Source organism: Panthera uncia (genome assembly GCF_023721935.1).
Source record: "Panthera uncia isolate 11264 chromosome B2 unlocalized genomic scaffold, Puncia_PCG_1.0 HiC_scaffold_24, whole genome shotgun sequence".
NCBI classification, from domain to species: Eukaryota; Metazoa; Chordata; class Mammalia; order Carnivora; family Felidae; genus Panthera; species Panthera uncia.
In genome coordinates this window covers 83,746,647-83,760,629 of record NW_026057580.1, presented here as the reverse complement: position 1 = coordinate 83,760,629, position 13,983 = coordinate 83,746,647, and the positions used below count along the sequence as shown (strand labels likewise).

The 13,983-nt window shown below is 34.7% G+C and overlaps 1 protein-coding gene across 1 annotated transcript; it reads left to right on the top strand.

The window, feature by feature from the left end:
- Nucleotides 1–1,164: 1,164 nt before the first annotated feature.
- On the top strand, nt 1,165–13,459 carry LOC125937983 (protein LEG1 homolog). Its single transcript, XM_049652970.1, has 6 exons — nt 1,165–1,465; nt 5,706–5,792; nt 6,982–7,166; nt 8,084–8,184; nt 9,875–10,113; nt 13,359–13,459. Exons 1-6 carry the CDS (start codon nt 1,165–1,167, stop codon nt 13,457–13,459), a joined length of 1,014 nt encoding a protein of 337 aa, XP_049508927.1.
- The last annotated feature ends 524 nt before the right edge of the window (nt 13,460–13,983 follow it).

Genomic DNA, 13,983 nt, shown 5'->3' with positions numbered 1-13,983 from the left:
AGGTGGAGCAGAATAACACACGTATAGTTTTCAGCTCACTTAAAGCGCTCCATCAGCTTTTTGAGCTACTTAACCTGTTTCCTTATCTGGAAAGAAAGTGTAACCAAAACAAAAACAACAGCAATAACAACAGACTTAGCACACAGGTCTGTGCAACCAGAAGTGCAGCAGAGTTTCTACATTTTGGGTCGCCTTTGGCCAGTGAACGGTAAGAGCAAATGCTTAATTCCATCCCTCAAGGCCAGGGGCTTTTTCATAGGAGTGTTCCTCCTTAGTCCCAAGAAAACATTAAGCACCCACACCCTTAGTGGAAGCAAACTGATAGTCTCTCCTTGTATTTACTTTCCTCCTTTCTTTTTTTTTTTTCTCCCTCTTTTTCTTTTACTCTGTAACCACAAAGCAACTGCCTGCACACAAGTTTTTGGCTCAGATCCTGGTAACATGGAATTTGGGTTATGTCTGACATACAAGTCTGGACTTGCACTTGAACTAAAATTTCAAAGAAATTTGGTAAAGTCCCAAATATCACTAAAATGTCTTACAAATTGTATCTAAAATTGTTTATTTAACTGTTTATTTATGTGGCTGAAATCCCACTAACTAGAGATAAAATTGGATAAACAGCCGTTCTTTAAAACTGAAATAACTCTAGAGGCGCTTAGGTGGCTCAATCAGTTGAGCAGCTGACTTGATTTCGTCTCAGGTTATGATCCCAGAGTCATGGGATAGAGCTCTGCATTGGGCTCCACAGTGAGCACGGAGCCTGCTTAAGATTCTTTTTCTCTTTTGCCCCTCTCCCCCACCCACACACTCTCTCTAAAAAATTAAAAATTAAAAAAAAAAATCAAGTAACTCTGGAGAAGACATACAATTTATTATTATAATTAATATGAGAGACAGAAGATAGAGACAAAAATAAATTTAGGATGAAACCCAGTCTTACTAAAAATTCTAGAGACTGATACATACTCAACAATTTTTGAGATGATTAACAAGGGAGGTAGCCTACTATCTTTGGTAAGGCATTTGTTTACCTCCACCTTCTCATTACCAAGAAAGGCAGTGGAAGGTGTTGATTAGATGAGGTGCAGAAAAACAACGTAGCTTCCTCCTCCATTTCCCAACAAAGGTCCTGTCATAATCTCAATCTCTGGGCTAAACACCATGGCTTTCGGTCTTTCCTGGCCCTATCTAATCATTGGTTGTATTTTTGCTTCTTTAGCAAGAGCATCCGATATCGCAGATGTATATCCCCCTCTGTGGAAAGAGAGTCCTGGTCAGTTCAGTGACTATAAGATAGAAAATGGAAAGTATATCATTAACTTCTGGCATTATCCTGAGAGATTGGGGACATATAAAATCCTACTGAACAAGACAGCCAAATATTTTGCAAAATTTTCACCAGAAAATGAACAAAATATTTTATGGGGATTGCCTGTACATCATGGATGGCAATATCAGACAGGTAAGAATGTCTCTTTTTCATTACAATGACTACATTACAATGACCTTTGATTTAAGTGTGAATTAATTAGGAAGTAGTACCTTGTACATTTAGCACCATCTTTGTGAAAATTGATTTTTTTCTCTTTCCTTTCTATTCCTTTTCCAGCCATTTGCGTTCTTGCCCAATCTCTATCAACTATTTATGGAATGTCCCCTACATGCATGGTTTTTGCTAGCCAGAAATGTCCAAAAGAATTGTGTACAATGATGAAATGTTTCTATTTGCACTGTTCTCTATGAAAGCAGCAGCTCTTATATTCTTATATGAAGCTACTAAGCACTTGAAATGGCTAATGCTTCTGAAGAACTGAATTCTTGATTTTGTTTAATTTTAATTAATTTAACTTGAAGAGCTACAAGTGGCTAGTGATTACCACACTCACCAAAGCACAGCATATTAGGCTTAGTTCAGTCAATATCAATAAATATTAATTGATGGGCTACTGGGACCAAGCCTAGTTCTAAGCACTGAAGAGTACATCCAACAACAAAACAGCTAAGGTGATATGCATTAACTACACATGGGTGTACAAGATTAATTTGCATTATCTATAGTTCTAAACATGATTAGACTATAGTCATAGAGATTGGAGTGACAAAAGAGAAAAAACAAAACCTCTGTAGGAAAACCTGAAAATAGCATCTCTACTGAGGAATAAACATAGATATTTGTTTTGGAACAAAAATATCATAAGCCCCAAGCCATCTTGTTCAATGGGAAGAGACCTTCACTATCAACTTCTAGAAAACACTATTGGAAGAAAGGAATCAGTGAGAAGATGGGTGGCATTATAGAAAAGACAGAGAAAGAGACTGCAACGTCTGATCTGTGATGACATTCCAAGTTCGCTGGGAGAATCTCCTGACATCCAGTATAATTCCCATTCTTGGGCTGCTCTTGGCATGGAAAAGAAGAATATATGAACTCCTGAGACATGGTTCTGGAGAAGCAAAAACATAAGATCCTCCGTAAACAATAATCAACTCCCCCAAGGGGTGCACACAATTACTCCTACAAAAATTTTCAGCTCTGGGCCCAGTAATGAACAAACAGTAAAGTAAAATATTGGATAAGGTATTTTCAAAATATCATTTTCATTCATGAATACAATACATGGGATTCTACTGTTTTTTAAGGGCTGATTTATGTATTTAATTGAGTTGAATTCTATGATACGACTAGAGAAAACCAAAACAGAATTATAAATTATGAAACAGCCCATAAAAATATTTCACCCACAGTATGCTAAGTCTCAAAGACATGATAAGGACTGTAAGTACAAGAGTAGCTCAGGACAGACAGTGACAACCATGGGCTGAGAATATCATGGGAAGAAATGAGGACCAAAGAGCTTGATGGAGGCATTTCGAGAATATAACTGCTGGTATACTAATTACAAAGATGACATTGATAGCAGGTTTTACTGGAAGAAGACAACCACATAGGCAGAAGAACTGGGATGTGAAAGAGTAGTGGGTGGTTTATTTGAGAAGATGAACCAAGGTTAGTGAAAGAGATGTCTTTAAGTCAGACTGGGGAATTTTAATTGGGCTCTTAAGCAATATGGATTAGTTTAGTAACAAGAGCCTAATGCTTTCACAATACTTGAATACGTTAAATGTTTGCTTCTAGATTGCTTAGCATGTGTTTTTTTTTAAATATAGTTTTATTAATATGTAATAAACATAGAATAAACAGCATATGTAAAATGTATTTTTTGGTAAGTTTGGTATAGGTATATAGCTTTGAGCCCATCACCACAGATAATGACCATATGTATCATTCCAAAAATGTTCTTTTCCCTTTTGTATTCTCATCTTCAGGAACTTCTCTTTACCCAGTCTCTCCCAGCCTTCCCCATTCCTCCAACTACTCATCCCCCCACTCCCAAACTTCACCAGTAACCACTGATGTGCTTTCCATCATTACAGATTAGATAGCATTATCTAGAATTTTCATATAGACAGTTGGGTGCTCTTTTTTTGGTCTGGTTTATTTCAATTGTCATGATTATTTTGAAATTCATCTGTCTAGTTTCATATGTCAGCATTCATTCATTTTTATTGGTTAGCTGAAATTTTAATCAGAATAATGTTTGAACTGGGGAGAGAACACTGGAAGTCTGAGGGAGGATAAAGAAGTGACGAAGCGTCACTTAAATGAAAAAAAGGAAGACTGGCACATATACGAGAAATTGACAGTAGATATCATTGCCTTCCCTTGAAGGAGTTACAACATGGTTAAGAAGGAGAGTTAGAAATGATCCAACCATAGAACAAGAAAGAGTTGAATCGTAAGATGTTAGATAAAAGTGCATGTCGTGAGCTGGAATCATCTGGGAATAGAGTAAGATTTGAAGTGAATCTTGAGAAAAGGGTACAATGTTGATGGGCTTTTAAAATAGTAATCCAGGGACAAAGAACTAGAAAGAACAAAAGGGCAAGAATTAGTGGAATTAGTTTTGTATACATGAGAAAAATAGAGAAAGAGGAAAATGTTGAGAGTATAGGAGATACATAATGTATGCTACAGAAATAAATCTAGTTGGAAAATACAGTTTGCTACATTTTCCAAAATTTTGAATTTGAATAGTAATAAATACAACATAAATTTTGTTCTGGAAGAAGTGGGTATGATGGAAAACAATGTTTGGTCAAGGTTATGGAGGATGAGGTATTTCTTGCCATGGAAAGGCAAGAAAAAAATTTCTTCAGAAGATAAAACATCTGGAAGCAGGCACAGCTTGGCTGTAAAGAAAGAGAAAGTACTGAAGATGTCCAGAAGAGTCCTGAAACTCCTCTGACAAAGAACAGAAGATTCATGAGGCAATCTTCCTTGACAATCAAGATTAGGGGTTCAGTCTCAGGTATGCTCTCAGGTATCTCAGTTGGAAGCGACTTGGAATCACCAATAAAGCAGTTTTGTGGAGATTTGGCAAAAATGGAACTGGAGCACAGTTTCGTATATAGAGTAGACGACACAGAAGTCAGCAACCTAAGGAAATCCTCAGATTAGCTTCATGGGCAACCATCCTCTGAGACTGAGTGGTCTTAAAAGGACAGAGAGTCGTGGAAGCAGATTTAAAATAACTCCCAACTGACACAAAACCTAAGAACCAGGAGAGGTATGTTTCACATACTTGAATATTATTCTAGTTCAAAAGAAGATTAACAATTTTGGGAAATTTCCATGAATGAGCAGAACCACTCAAACCTTTCCTTTTGCCCATTGAAAGTTCATCTGGTCAAGAAGAACTAGAGAAAAGAGAAAGTTAGCAGGAGTAAAGAGAATAAGCCAGTGTGAAAATGGTTGAAACAGGGACAGAGACGGGCATTGAGTCAGAGACAGCTTCAGGGATATGCAAGTATATGCAGAAGGTAAAAAATATCAAGTGTGAAAAAAACCAGAAAGGCATGTTTTGAAAGTCGGAGGTAAGAGAGGATGACAAAAAGATAAAAATAGAATAATTGGTAATATTTATGGAAACACATATTCTCTGAGCTGGGCACTTTTTTAAAGTTTATTTATTTTGAGGGAGAGCACAGCAAGTCAGAGGCAGAGGGAGAAAGAGAGAGAGGGAATCCCAAGCAGGCTCTGCACTGTCAGTACAGAGCCTGACCCGGGGCTTGAACTCATGACTGTGAGATCACAATCTGAGCCGAAATCTAGAGTCAGACGTTCAACAGACTGATCCACCCAAATGCCCCTGAACTGAGCACTTTTTAAGTCCTTCATTTAAAAACCCCAGACTTCTAGGAGGTAATTATTGTTATTCTAATATATACACGAGAAAATTGAGGCTTGCAGAAGTTACTTACCCAGGTCAAATAGTCAGTAAGCAATGAAAAAAGATTTGGTTTTCAGCAAATGAGTCCAGATCTTGCTTACTATACAGGAATATTCACTCCCTAATATCAAAGATGCAGAGTAGTTAGTAAAGGGAAAAAACACAGACTACAGAAGTTAAAAAAACATAAGGCCTGTGAGAGAAAGTAGATCATTGTAGGGATGTTAAGGAAAAGGAAAAAATATGCATGGGAGATAGGAAGCAGAAAGTCATGAAGTGAAGGAAAGACAATGTGATAGGAAAGCTGACACAATTCTTTATTCCTGTAAACATGGTGTGTCTAGTTAGCGTTTGTCTCTACAGCTAGGAGGGGGTCCTGGTAAAACCAAATCTGGATTTTGTCTCTTTTAGGCAGATTAGCTGATCCCACGGAAAGTACGGACTGTGGCCATAAGTCTGGGGATCATCTGTGCATCTCTGTGGACAGTTGGTGGGCTGGTGAGTTCAGTGTGACCGTCAAACCTCAAATAGATGACCTTTCCATAAAAAATCAGTTCAACTTAAGATCCCAGTCAGAGAAGCAAAACCAAACCCAGAATCATTGTTTTTATAAAACGAAACAAAACAAAGTCTGTTTGGCTCAAATGTGGATGTCTTGAAATGGGTTTTGAGATAGATATATTTTTAATTTACTGATTAATTTATTTAATTATAAAAATATCAGGGAGACCAGAAACCTCAAAGTTTGATTGAAACATATAAGGCGGGAGCAAAATTTGTGTTATATTATAAAATAAAAACTTGTTAACAAGGGAAATATCTAGATAAATATTATTGTATTTTAAAGCTATGTCAGATTTTCAGCTTTAGAATAAAAACTTAGAAAAGTATAGAATTCTGTTACTAATTTTTAAATTTTTCACTTACTGTACCTTGGAATTAATTAGTATTTTAAATTCCAGTGCAATTATTATCCATGATTTAAAATAACAAATGTACGGGGCGCCTGGGTGGCTCAGTCAGTTAAGCTTCCGACTTCAGCTCAGGTCATGATCTCGCGGTCTGTGAGTTCGAGCCCCACGTCGAGCTCTGTGCTGACAACTCAGAAACCGGAGCCTGCTTCAGATTCTGTGTCTCCCTCTCTCTCTGCTCCTCCCCCACTCTGTGTGTGTGTGTGTGTAAAATAAAATAATAAAACAAAATATTAAATGTACAACATAAATCTATTTTGCTTTATGAGAGCAGGGTTTTTAAGAGAAGCATATTCAAGTTGTATATAACACTAAGGAAAATGTCTCTTTTTTTGATGTTTACTTATTTATTTTGAGAGAGAGAGAGAGAGAGAGAGAGAGAGAGAGAATGAGCAGGGGAGGGGCAGAGAAAGAGAGAGAGATAATCCAAAGCAGGTTCCCTGCTATCAGCACAGAGTCCTATGTGGGGCCTGAACTCATGAACTGTTAGATCATGACCTGAGCCAAAATCAAGAGTTGGATGCTTAACTCACTGAGTCACCCAGGTGTCCCAACATTAAGGGAAATTTCTGATAATATTCCCAAAGTTCCCAAAATTACTGCTTAAGCTTTACCACATTTCTAGATATGTGGGTGTACTTTTATGAGAGACTTCTTTACTTCAAAAACAACTTCTTTTATATATTAACAATATTAATAAATGTTTGTTTATACAGATCTTAATTATTATCTCTCTGCAATGCCCTTCCTTGCTGCGGTTGATTCTGGTATAATGGGGATACCATCAGACAAAGTCACCTTTCTGCCACCGCCCAAGGATCAGATGAATTTTTGTTACAATGTTTCTAGCTGTCATTCATCCTTTCCAGAAGCAATGAAAAAGTGGAATGAATTTTACCAGGTTTTGTGTGTGTGTTTGTGGGCGTGTGTGTGTGCTTTAATTAATACTTTTCAAGGCTAGCCAGATAATTTTTGAATAGCACTTCATGTAGATTTTTTATGCATTGCACAATGCAGTCCTAAGGAATAAAGTTCCTAATGTGAAAATATTATGGTGACAGCAATATTAGTATGAGTGGATTGCTGCATGACATCATACCTCAATAGCATCCTCACTGCCAATAAGGTATCAAGACTGCCCTATCTACTCTTCTCATACTAAAGTTATATACACACAGGTGAACCCAGAGAAATTATGGCTTAACAGTGCATGAAGTATCCTAGCTCATCACAATTTCAGGACAACTGAGCAATAACTGATATACAAATGCAATTGTGGGATAGGTTGTGGTGAATTTGATCAGCTTATTTCAACTCTCTTGATAAGCAAATCACATATGACTTGATTAAAATGAGCATTTGACACTCAGAAGCAAATATTGATGTCCAAAGCAAAGTGTCATGGGTGAAAGAGTAAATGACTAAAGATTGGGTTTCCCTTTAGAGAACTTCTTCATTATATTGCATAAGATTAGCTTTGACACTTTGTGGACAGTTTGTTGCATGGCAAGAAAAAAACAAATGTACAAAATACTAAAGATCTGGTTCTGAACAGTGTAAAATCCTGAACATTTCTGAAACACATGGTTTATTCTTTTCGTATGATTTCAGTATCACTAGTAATTAAAATAACTGATATTGAGCTCTTCAGGAAGTGTTAAGCATTACATCTTTCTTTCATACCTTAACTCTTAGAAAAAAATGTTCTCCCCTTATTTAGAATGTTGAAAAATTATATTTGTAAATAGAACTGATTTTCAAGAAGAGAGATTGTTATAATTGCCCACATATCAATAACTTTTTTTTTTTCCTGGATAGCACGTAAAGTCACATTCTAGTAGCTTTGATGACCTGTTGGAGTACTTATGGGCTGCACATGTCTCATCTTTGGAGATTGCTCGTAAAAACTTTCACAATAGGTAAGAGTGGATCTAGAGTTATTTTGTTTCAATATGGTAATAATGTTTCCATCTTACACTGTCTTTTTCACTGAAGGCTTTGAAGAGCACTCTTTTCATCTTGAGGTAAGTTATTAGGAGATGCAGAGTTCAGAAACGGGTAGATTTGTAGGCACTTAAGTGAGTTGAGTCATCAGTATAGGAGGGTTATGCAGGTGAGACAGCTGTCATTTGTCATTAGAGAAATGTTTATGCCGGGAGTCCATTCCTTGTTGACTGACTTTTAGAAATGAAGAGATGTCACTTATTGGATACTTGCAAAACCTGTTCACCGAAGGGAGTGTTTGTTGATGGATTGAAGTCAGTCTAAAAATGGTTTGGTGTCTACTTGTTAGTATGTCTACAGATCATTTGTCTTTTTCAGGACCGACAAGCATTTCTGGGAGCTCACAACTATTAATAGAACTGAGAGCATACCCAGGCAAGAACTGAGAGAACCCTAATATCTTGCCTCTGGCTACCTTGAGGCCCTGACCAAATAGGAAGTAAAGGCTTAGCATTGAAGATATACCCCAACACATGCACAGGGCTCCTCAGCAAAGAGGGGAAGATTTATTGGTTCAAGGAACTTAAGGGAACATTTAATTAATCATTAGCTGACCATGATGCTTATGAGCAGGGACCTCAGTGATGACTCACTACAAAGAACACAGAATGAACAACAGAATCTGTCCATGCAAAACAGTAAACAACAATGACAAGAAAACCAAATAACAAAAAACCCTGGTGAGGGTGGGAATCTGATTTTTAGAGTGTCTACTTTATAGTGTGTGAACTGTCCAGTGTTTAAAAAAAAAAAAAGAGACAGATGTGCAAACAATCAGGAAAAGTATTGCATGCATGCCCCCCTCCCCTTACACAGAGATAATCAGTCAATAGGAATTGTTCCTCTGGGGTCTCAGAGGACAAAATGTACAAATTGCCAGTTATACACAGTTCATGGGGATGTAATAATATACAGCATAGTCATTATAGTTAATATGTTGCTTATTTGAAAGTTGCTAAGGAATGGAACTTAATAGTTTTCACCACAAGAAAAAAATTTGTAACTTTGCATGGTAACAAATGTTAACTAGACTTCCTGTGGTGATCATTTCACAATAGACACATATATCAAGTCATTACATTGTATACCTGAAAAACAGAAAGAAAAGTTGGCTTTCTAGGATCATCAGAAAAAAGAAAAAAAAATACCAAGCTCCTTAAAAAGCAAAAAAAAAAAAAAAAAAAAAAAAAAAAAAATCTGTTTCTTTATTTTTAGTGGTTACCTAAAATGAACATTGTGTTAAGAGATGTCTAAATTCAGCAGAAATTTTGCTAATTTTCTTTTATTTTTATCTTTATATTTTAAAATAATGAGACTTGGTCACATATCAGAATTTATGTAAGTAATGTAAATGCTTCACGAAAAGGGAAACATGTGATTAAAAACACATATGTTCTGAGATGGTAATATTCAAATTAAAAATTTTAATAACATCTTTTCAAGTGTTCAAGTGTAGGAGCTAACATCAACATCAAGTTTCTTTACTCCATATTCTAAAAAGTTCAAAAATGTCATTTTGAACACGTTATCTGTTTTGAAAATTGAGTTGGCAAAATTCTGGGTAGACTAACTGTAAATGTATACTTTCCCCCACTTCTCTGTTAGATTAAAATACTATCCTAAACAAGAAGCTGATTTTGAAAGAAGCTGGGCTTTATTTGTGGATTATTTAGCTCCACCACTCTTTCCTACAACCTTAATTAGAACATATGAATTCCAGAAGGAGCTGCCAAAACGCATGCTTATGAATGAGGATAGAGCCCCCTTCATCCATGACTTTAGTGGCTTTCAGAACACAGTCCTGTTTGCTCTAAGTGTTCTCCACAAAGTACATAAGTACACAGGTAAGAGACACAGAGACCTTTTTATTTGTAAGTTCTATACATTGTGTTGATTTCATAGGTAATGAAAGACGATCGAATCATAAATTACTACAACAGACTGTCTAAAGAAGGAAATGTTGACTTTTTAAGATATGTTTCAAAGTTTTAACAATAATCCTTGTGGGTTTGTGAGTGGCTTCATTTAGTGAGTACATATTACTTAACTTACTTATTTAGTAGGGCCCTTAGTTATTTAACACCTCTTCTCCTCTGGGGCCTTTCAACAAAGCAGATCAATATCACCACATGTTACTTTGGCAAGGAGATAATGGAAATCCCTATTTCTTTCTTGGACAAATTTTGCTATTTAATTTTATTTTGTTTTTAAACAAAAAAGATAATAAACATAATAATGACGCTTGCTATAACTAAAAAAACCCTGAAATAAATTGTGTTATATGGACTTTCCCCATCCAATACTATGATTATAGACATCAAGGAAAAAATTTGACCCCCCTCCCAAATTCTGGTTTTGAAAGAGGTATATTTCTCCAAAATTTCAAAATCTTAGGTTTACTAAGTAGAAAACACAGATGAAATTACATAAATTTGTAAATGTGAAAATTACTATGTCATTCACTTTCCCAAATACTATTTATCCTTGTTCTCCTGAGGGGAAAAAAAATGTGTGTGTGTATGTGCATGTGTTTAATTCATATTCCCTAAAGAAGAATTCAGAAATAAGATATGATTCAAAATAAAAATGAATGCATTGTATTTTAAAAGTAAAACTTGTTTATGTATTACCAAGGGTAACATTGCTGTTTTAATAAATAAACCTTCAGATTGTAATGGCAAAACTCAAAGGATTCTATTTCTGTCTCACATGATGATTTGAGATACTCAATTGGTAAGAGGCTTTCTTCCATGGTAATTAAGAGATCTAGGATCTTTCCAACTTTGTCTCCATCAACATTCACTGCTTCATCACTGTATCCTCCCTATAAAGTAATTCAAAGGAATTAAGGGCTTAAGGGGCTCCTCTTTGAAAAGCCTACTAGAAGTGACAAACTCAACTATATCTCACATACCTTTGGTAAGAATAGTCATACAGCTCAACTAGATGAGGGGTAGGAGGGACTTGGGAAAATTAACTCTTGTCTGAACCCCACTGTTAGGAGAATCATAAAAATGTATTGATTACCACACTGTCAGATATGGAAAGTACAATCTAGTCTTAGATGATATGAACAAACTCTATTGGCCTAGTATACAGAGGGACTGAATAGATAGAATTGATTACATTTAAAGATTGTATACAACAGATGTTTAGATTTTTGTAAGTTCCAGTTGTATTAAAATTAGCTTGGATTTGTTAAGGAATTTTGAATTTACTCTATAGGCTACAATAAAAAGAAAAAAAAAGACAAATTGGAATGTAGTTAAGCTAGCTATCATGTTTCCTGTATACTAATTGTATGCATCCACTCATACTCAGAATTCAAAAATTGTGCTTAAAGCCTTGGCAGATATTTTTAACTAATTTGAGTTATAGAAAAAAAATAGGATACCATTACTAAATACTTTTCTCCATTTCTTAATAATATTTCATTTTTATGGCTATAATTTCTTTTATACTTATTTTAAAAATATATTCAATATATGCCTCTTATTAAAAATTAAAACACTACAGAAAGTTATTAAATACACATAAAACTTACCTTCTATCCATCCTCTGTCCTTAATTCCTTACCTTAATTCCTTGTCTGATATATATTTTTTAACTTTTGGTCCTATTCCTACAAAAAATATTTGTATGAACTAGTGACTATAAATAAATAAATAAATAAATAAATAAATAAATAAAAATAATAGATGGAACTGGAGAGTGTTATGCTAAGTGAAATAAGTCATACAGAGAAAGACAGATACCATACATTTTCACTCTTATGTAGATCCTGAGAAATTTAACAGAAGATCATGGGGGGAGGGGAAGGAAAAAAAAAAAAAGATTAGAGAGGGAGGGAGCCAAAACATAAGAGACTCTTAAAAACTGAGGACAAACTGAGGATTGATGAGGGGTGGGGGAGGGTGGGTAATGGGTATTAGGGAGGGCACCTGTTGGGATGAGCACTGGGTGTTATATGGAAACCAATTTGACAATAAATTTCATATATTGAAAAAATAAATAAATTCCAGTTAGTTAACATACAGTGTTGTATTAGTGTCATGTGTAAAATGTAGTGATTCAGTACCTCCATGCAACACCTGGTGCTCATTATGACAGGTGCACTCCTTAGTCCTCATCACCTATTTCACCCATTCCCCCACCCACCTCCCCTTTGGTAACCATCAGTTTGTCCTCTATAGTTAAGAGTCTGTTTCTTCATAAGAGACTCCTAAAAACTGAGAATGAACTGAGGGTTGATGGGGGGTGGGTGATGGGTATTGAGGAGGGCACCTGTTGGGATGAGCACTGGGTGTTGTATGGAAACCAATTTGACAATAAATTTCATATTTAAAAAATAAATAAATAAAAATAAAATATAAATAAATAAATAAATAAATAAATAAAATAAGTCAATAATTTGACTAAAAACTGTGCTGTTTGCTTAAAAGAGGTTATACATATGGCACAGTTCTGTCCTATTAATTTCTCACTAGCCATATACACTTGAGAAATTAGCAAGTCAGCAAATATTGACACATTATTCTGTAAGTAATATATAACTTTTCATTGAATGGATTTATATGCTTTTTAGTTTTAGGTAATGTAAAAGCAGCATTGAGTGTGTACTATTATTAGCTTAACTTGTTGGGATGGTGACAGATTAAATTACTAGAAATGAATTCATGGATCAGGTATTGCCAAGTGGCAATTAAAAAGTATAGTATAGATTACATTCTTGTCAAAACAAAAACAGAAACAACACAAATTGTTTTTTTAGAGTTCATGTTTCTGCATAGGCACTGAAAATGAGTATTAACAAACTTACTAATTTTCAAGAGTCTGATTTTTTATGGATTTTCATTTCTTTAATCGTTGCTGTATCCATTGTTCTCTTTAGTTACTTATGTATCTTAGATGTTTGAATATGAGTGAGGGCATAACATAATTTTAAAAAGCAAAATATTGTTTTATTTTAAAAATGCATATGAAAACATGCTACTTTCATACTAATTGAATTTTGTTTTAGATAATTTCAACATTTGGGATTAAAATTAAAATTTACCTAAAACTCCTAAATATCTTTACTATTTTCTAGGTACATTATCTTTTGTTTTATGGAAAACTTTAATGAAGTCAACAGTTGCAAGGAAACTGTTTCTAGAGATTTTGGAATTCATCCTTCATTCTTTCAATTAAATGCTTCTGGAAATGTGTATAAAATAAAAATCCACGATGATAATTTCTCGAGGAACAGTATTCTCAAGATTAGTCCTTGCATGTTTGCATAATTTTGTCATTGTGTATATCTTAAAGTTTGAGTTAATATATTGCCATTAATTTCCTTAATTTAAATTAGTATCAATAATGAAAATGTTTACTTTTTAATGTAGATTCAGTTGAATAACTGACAAATGCTGATAAATTAATAAAGTTCATAAAACCTGATTAGAATTTTGGATTTTATTCAATCCAAATTAATTTTATGGAATTTGGAGGAATATATTTTTATGATCAATAGTCAAGAGGCAGAAGATTTGCAATAAAATTTGGATGATGAGTATGGATTTTTAAAACATTTAAAAATGAACTATTAGTTTAGGATGTATCATTTGATCCATCGTGTCTTTGGAGTTCTCTGAAAGTTAGAAAAATTATGTTCTGAACATTTCTTTCTTTCTTTTTTTTTTTTTTTAGCTCATACTTATTATGGAGTACATCAG

Coding starts and splice junctions, on each gene's coding strand:
- LOC125937983 (XM_049652970.1), top strand. CDS start 1,165: ATGGCTTTCGGTCTTTCCTGGCCCTATCTAATCATTGGTTGTATTTTT. Junction 7,167..8,083: donor AGTGGAATGAATTTTACCAG/GTTTTGTGTGTG, acceptor TTTCCTGGATAG/CACGTAAAGTCACATTCTAG. Junction 10,114..13,358: donor CAAAGTACATAAGTACACAG/GTAAGAGACACA, acceptor ACTATTTTCTAG/GTACATTATCTTTTGTTTTA.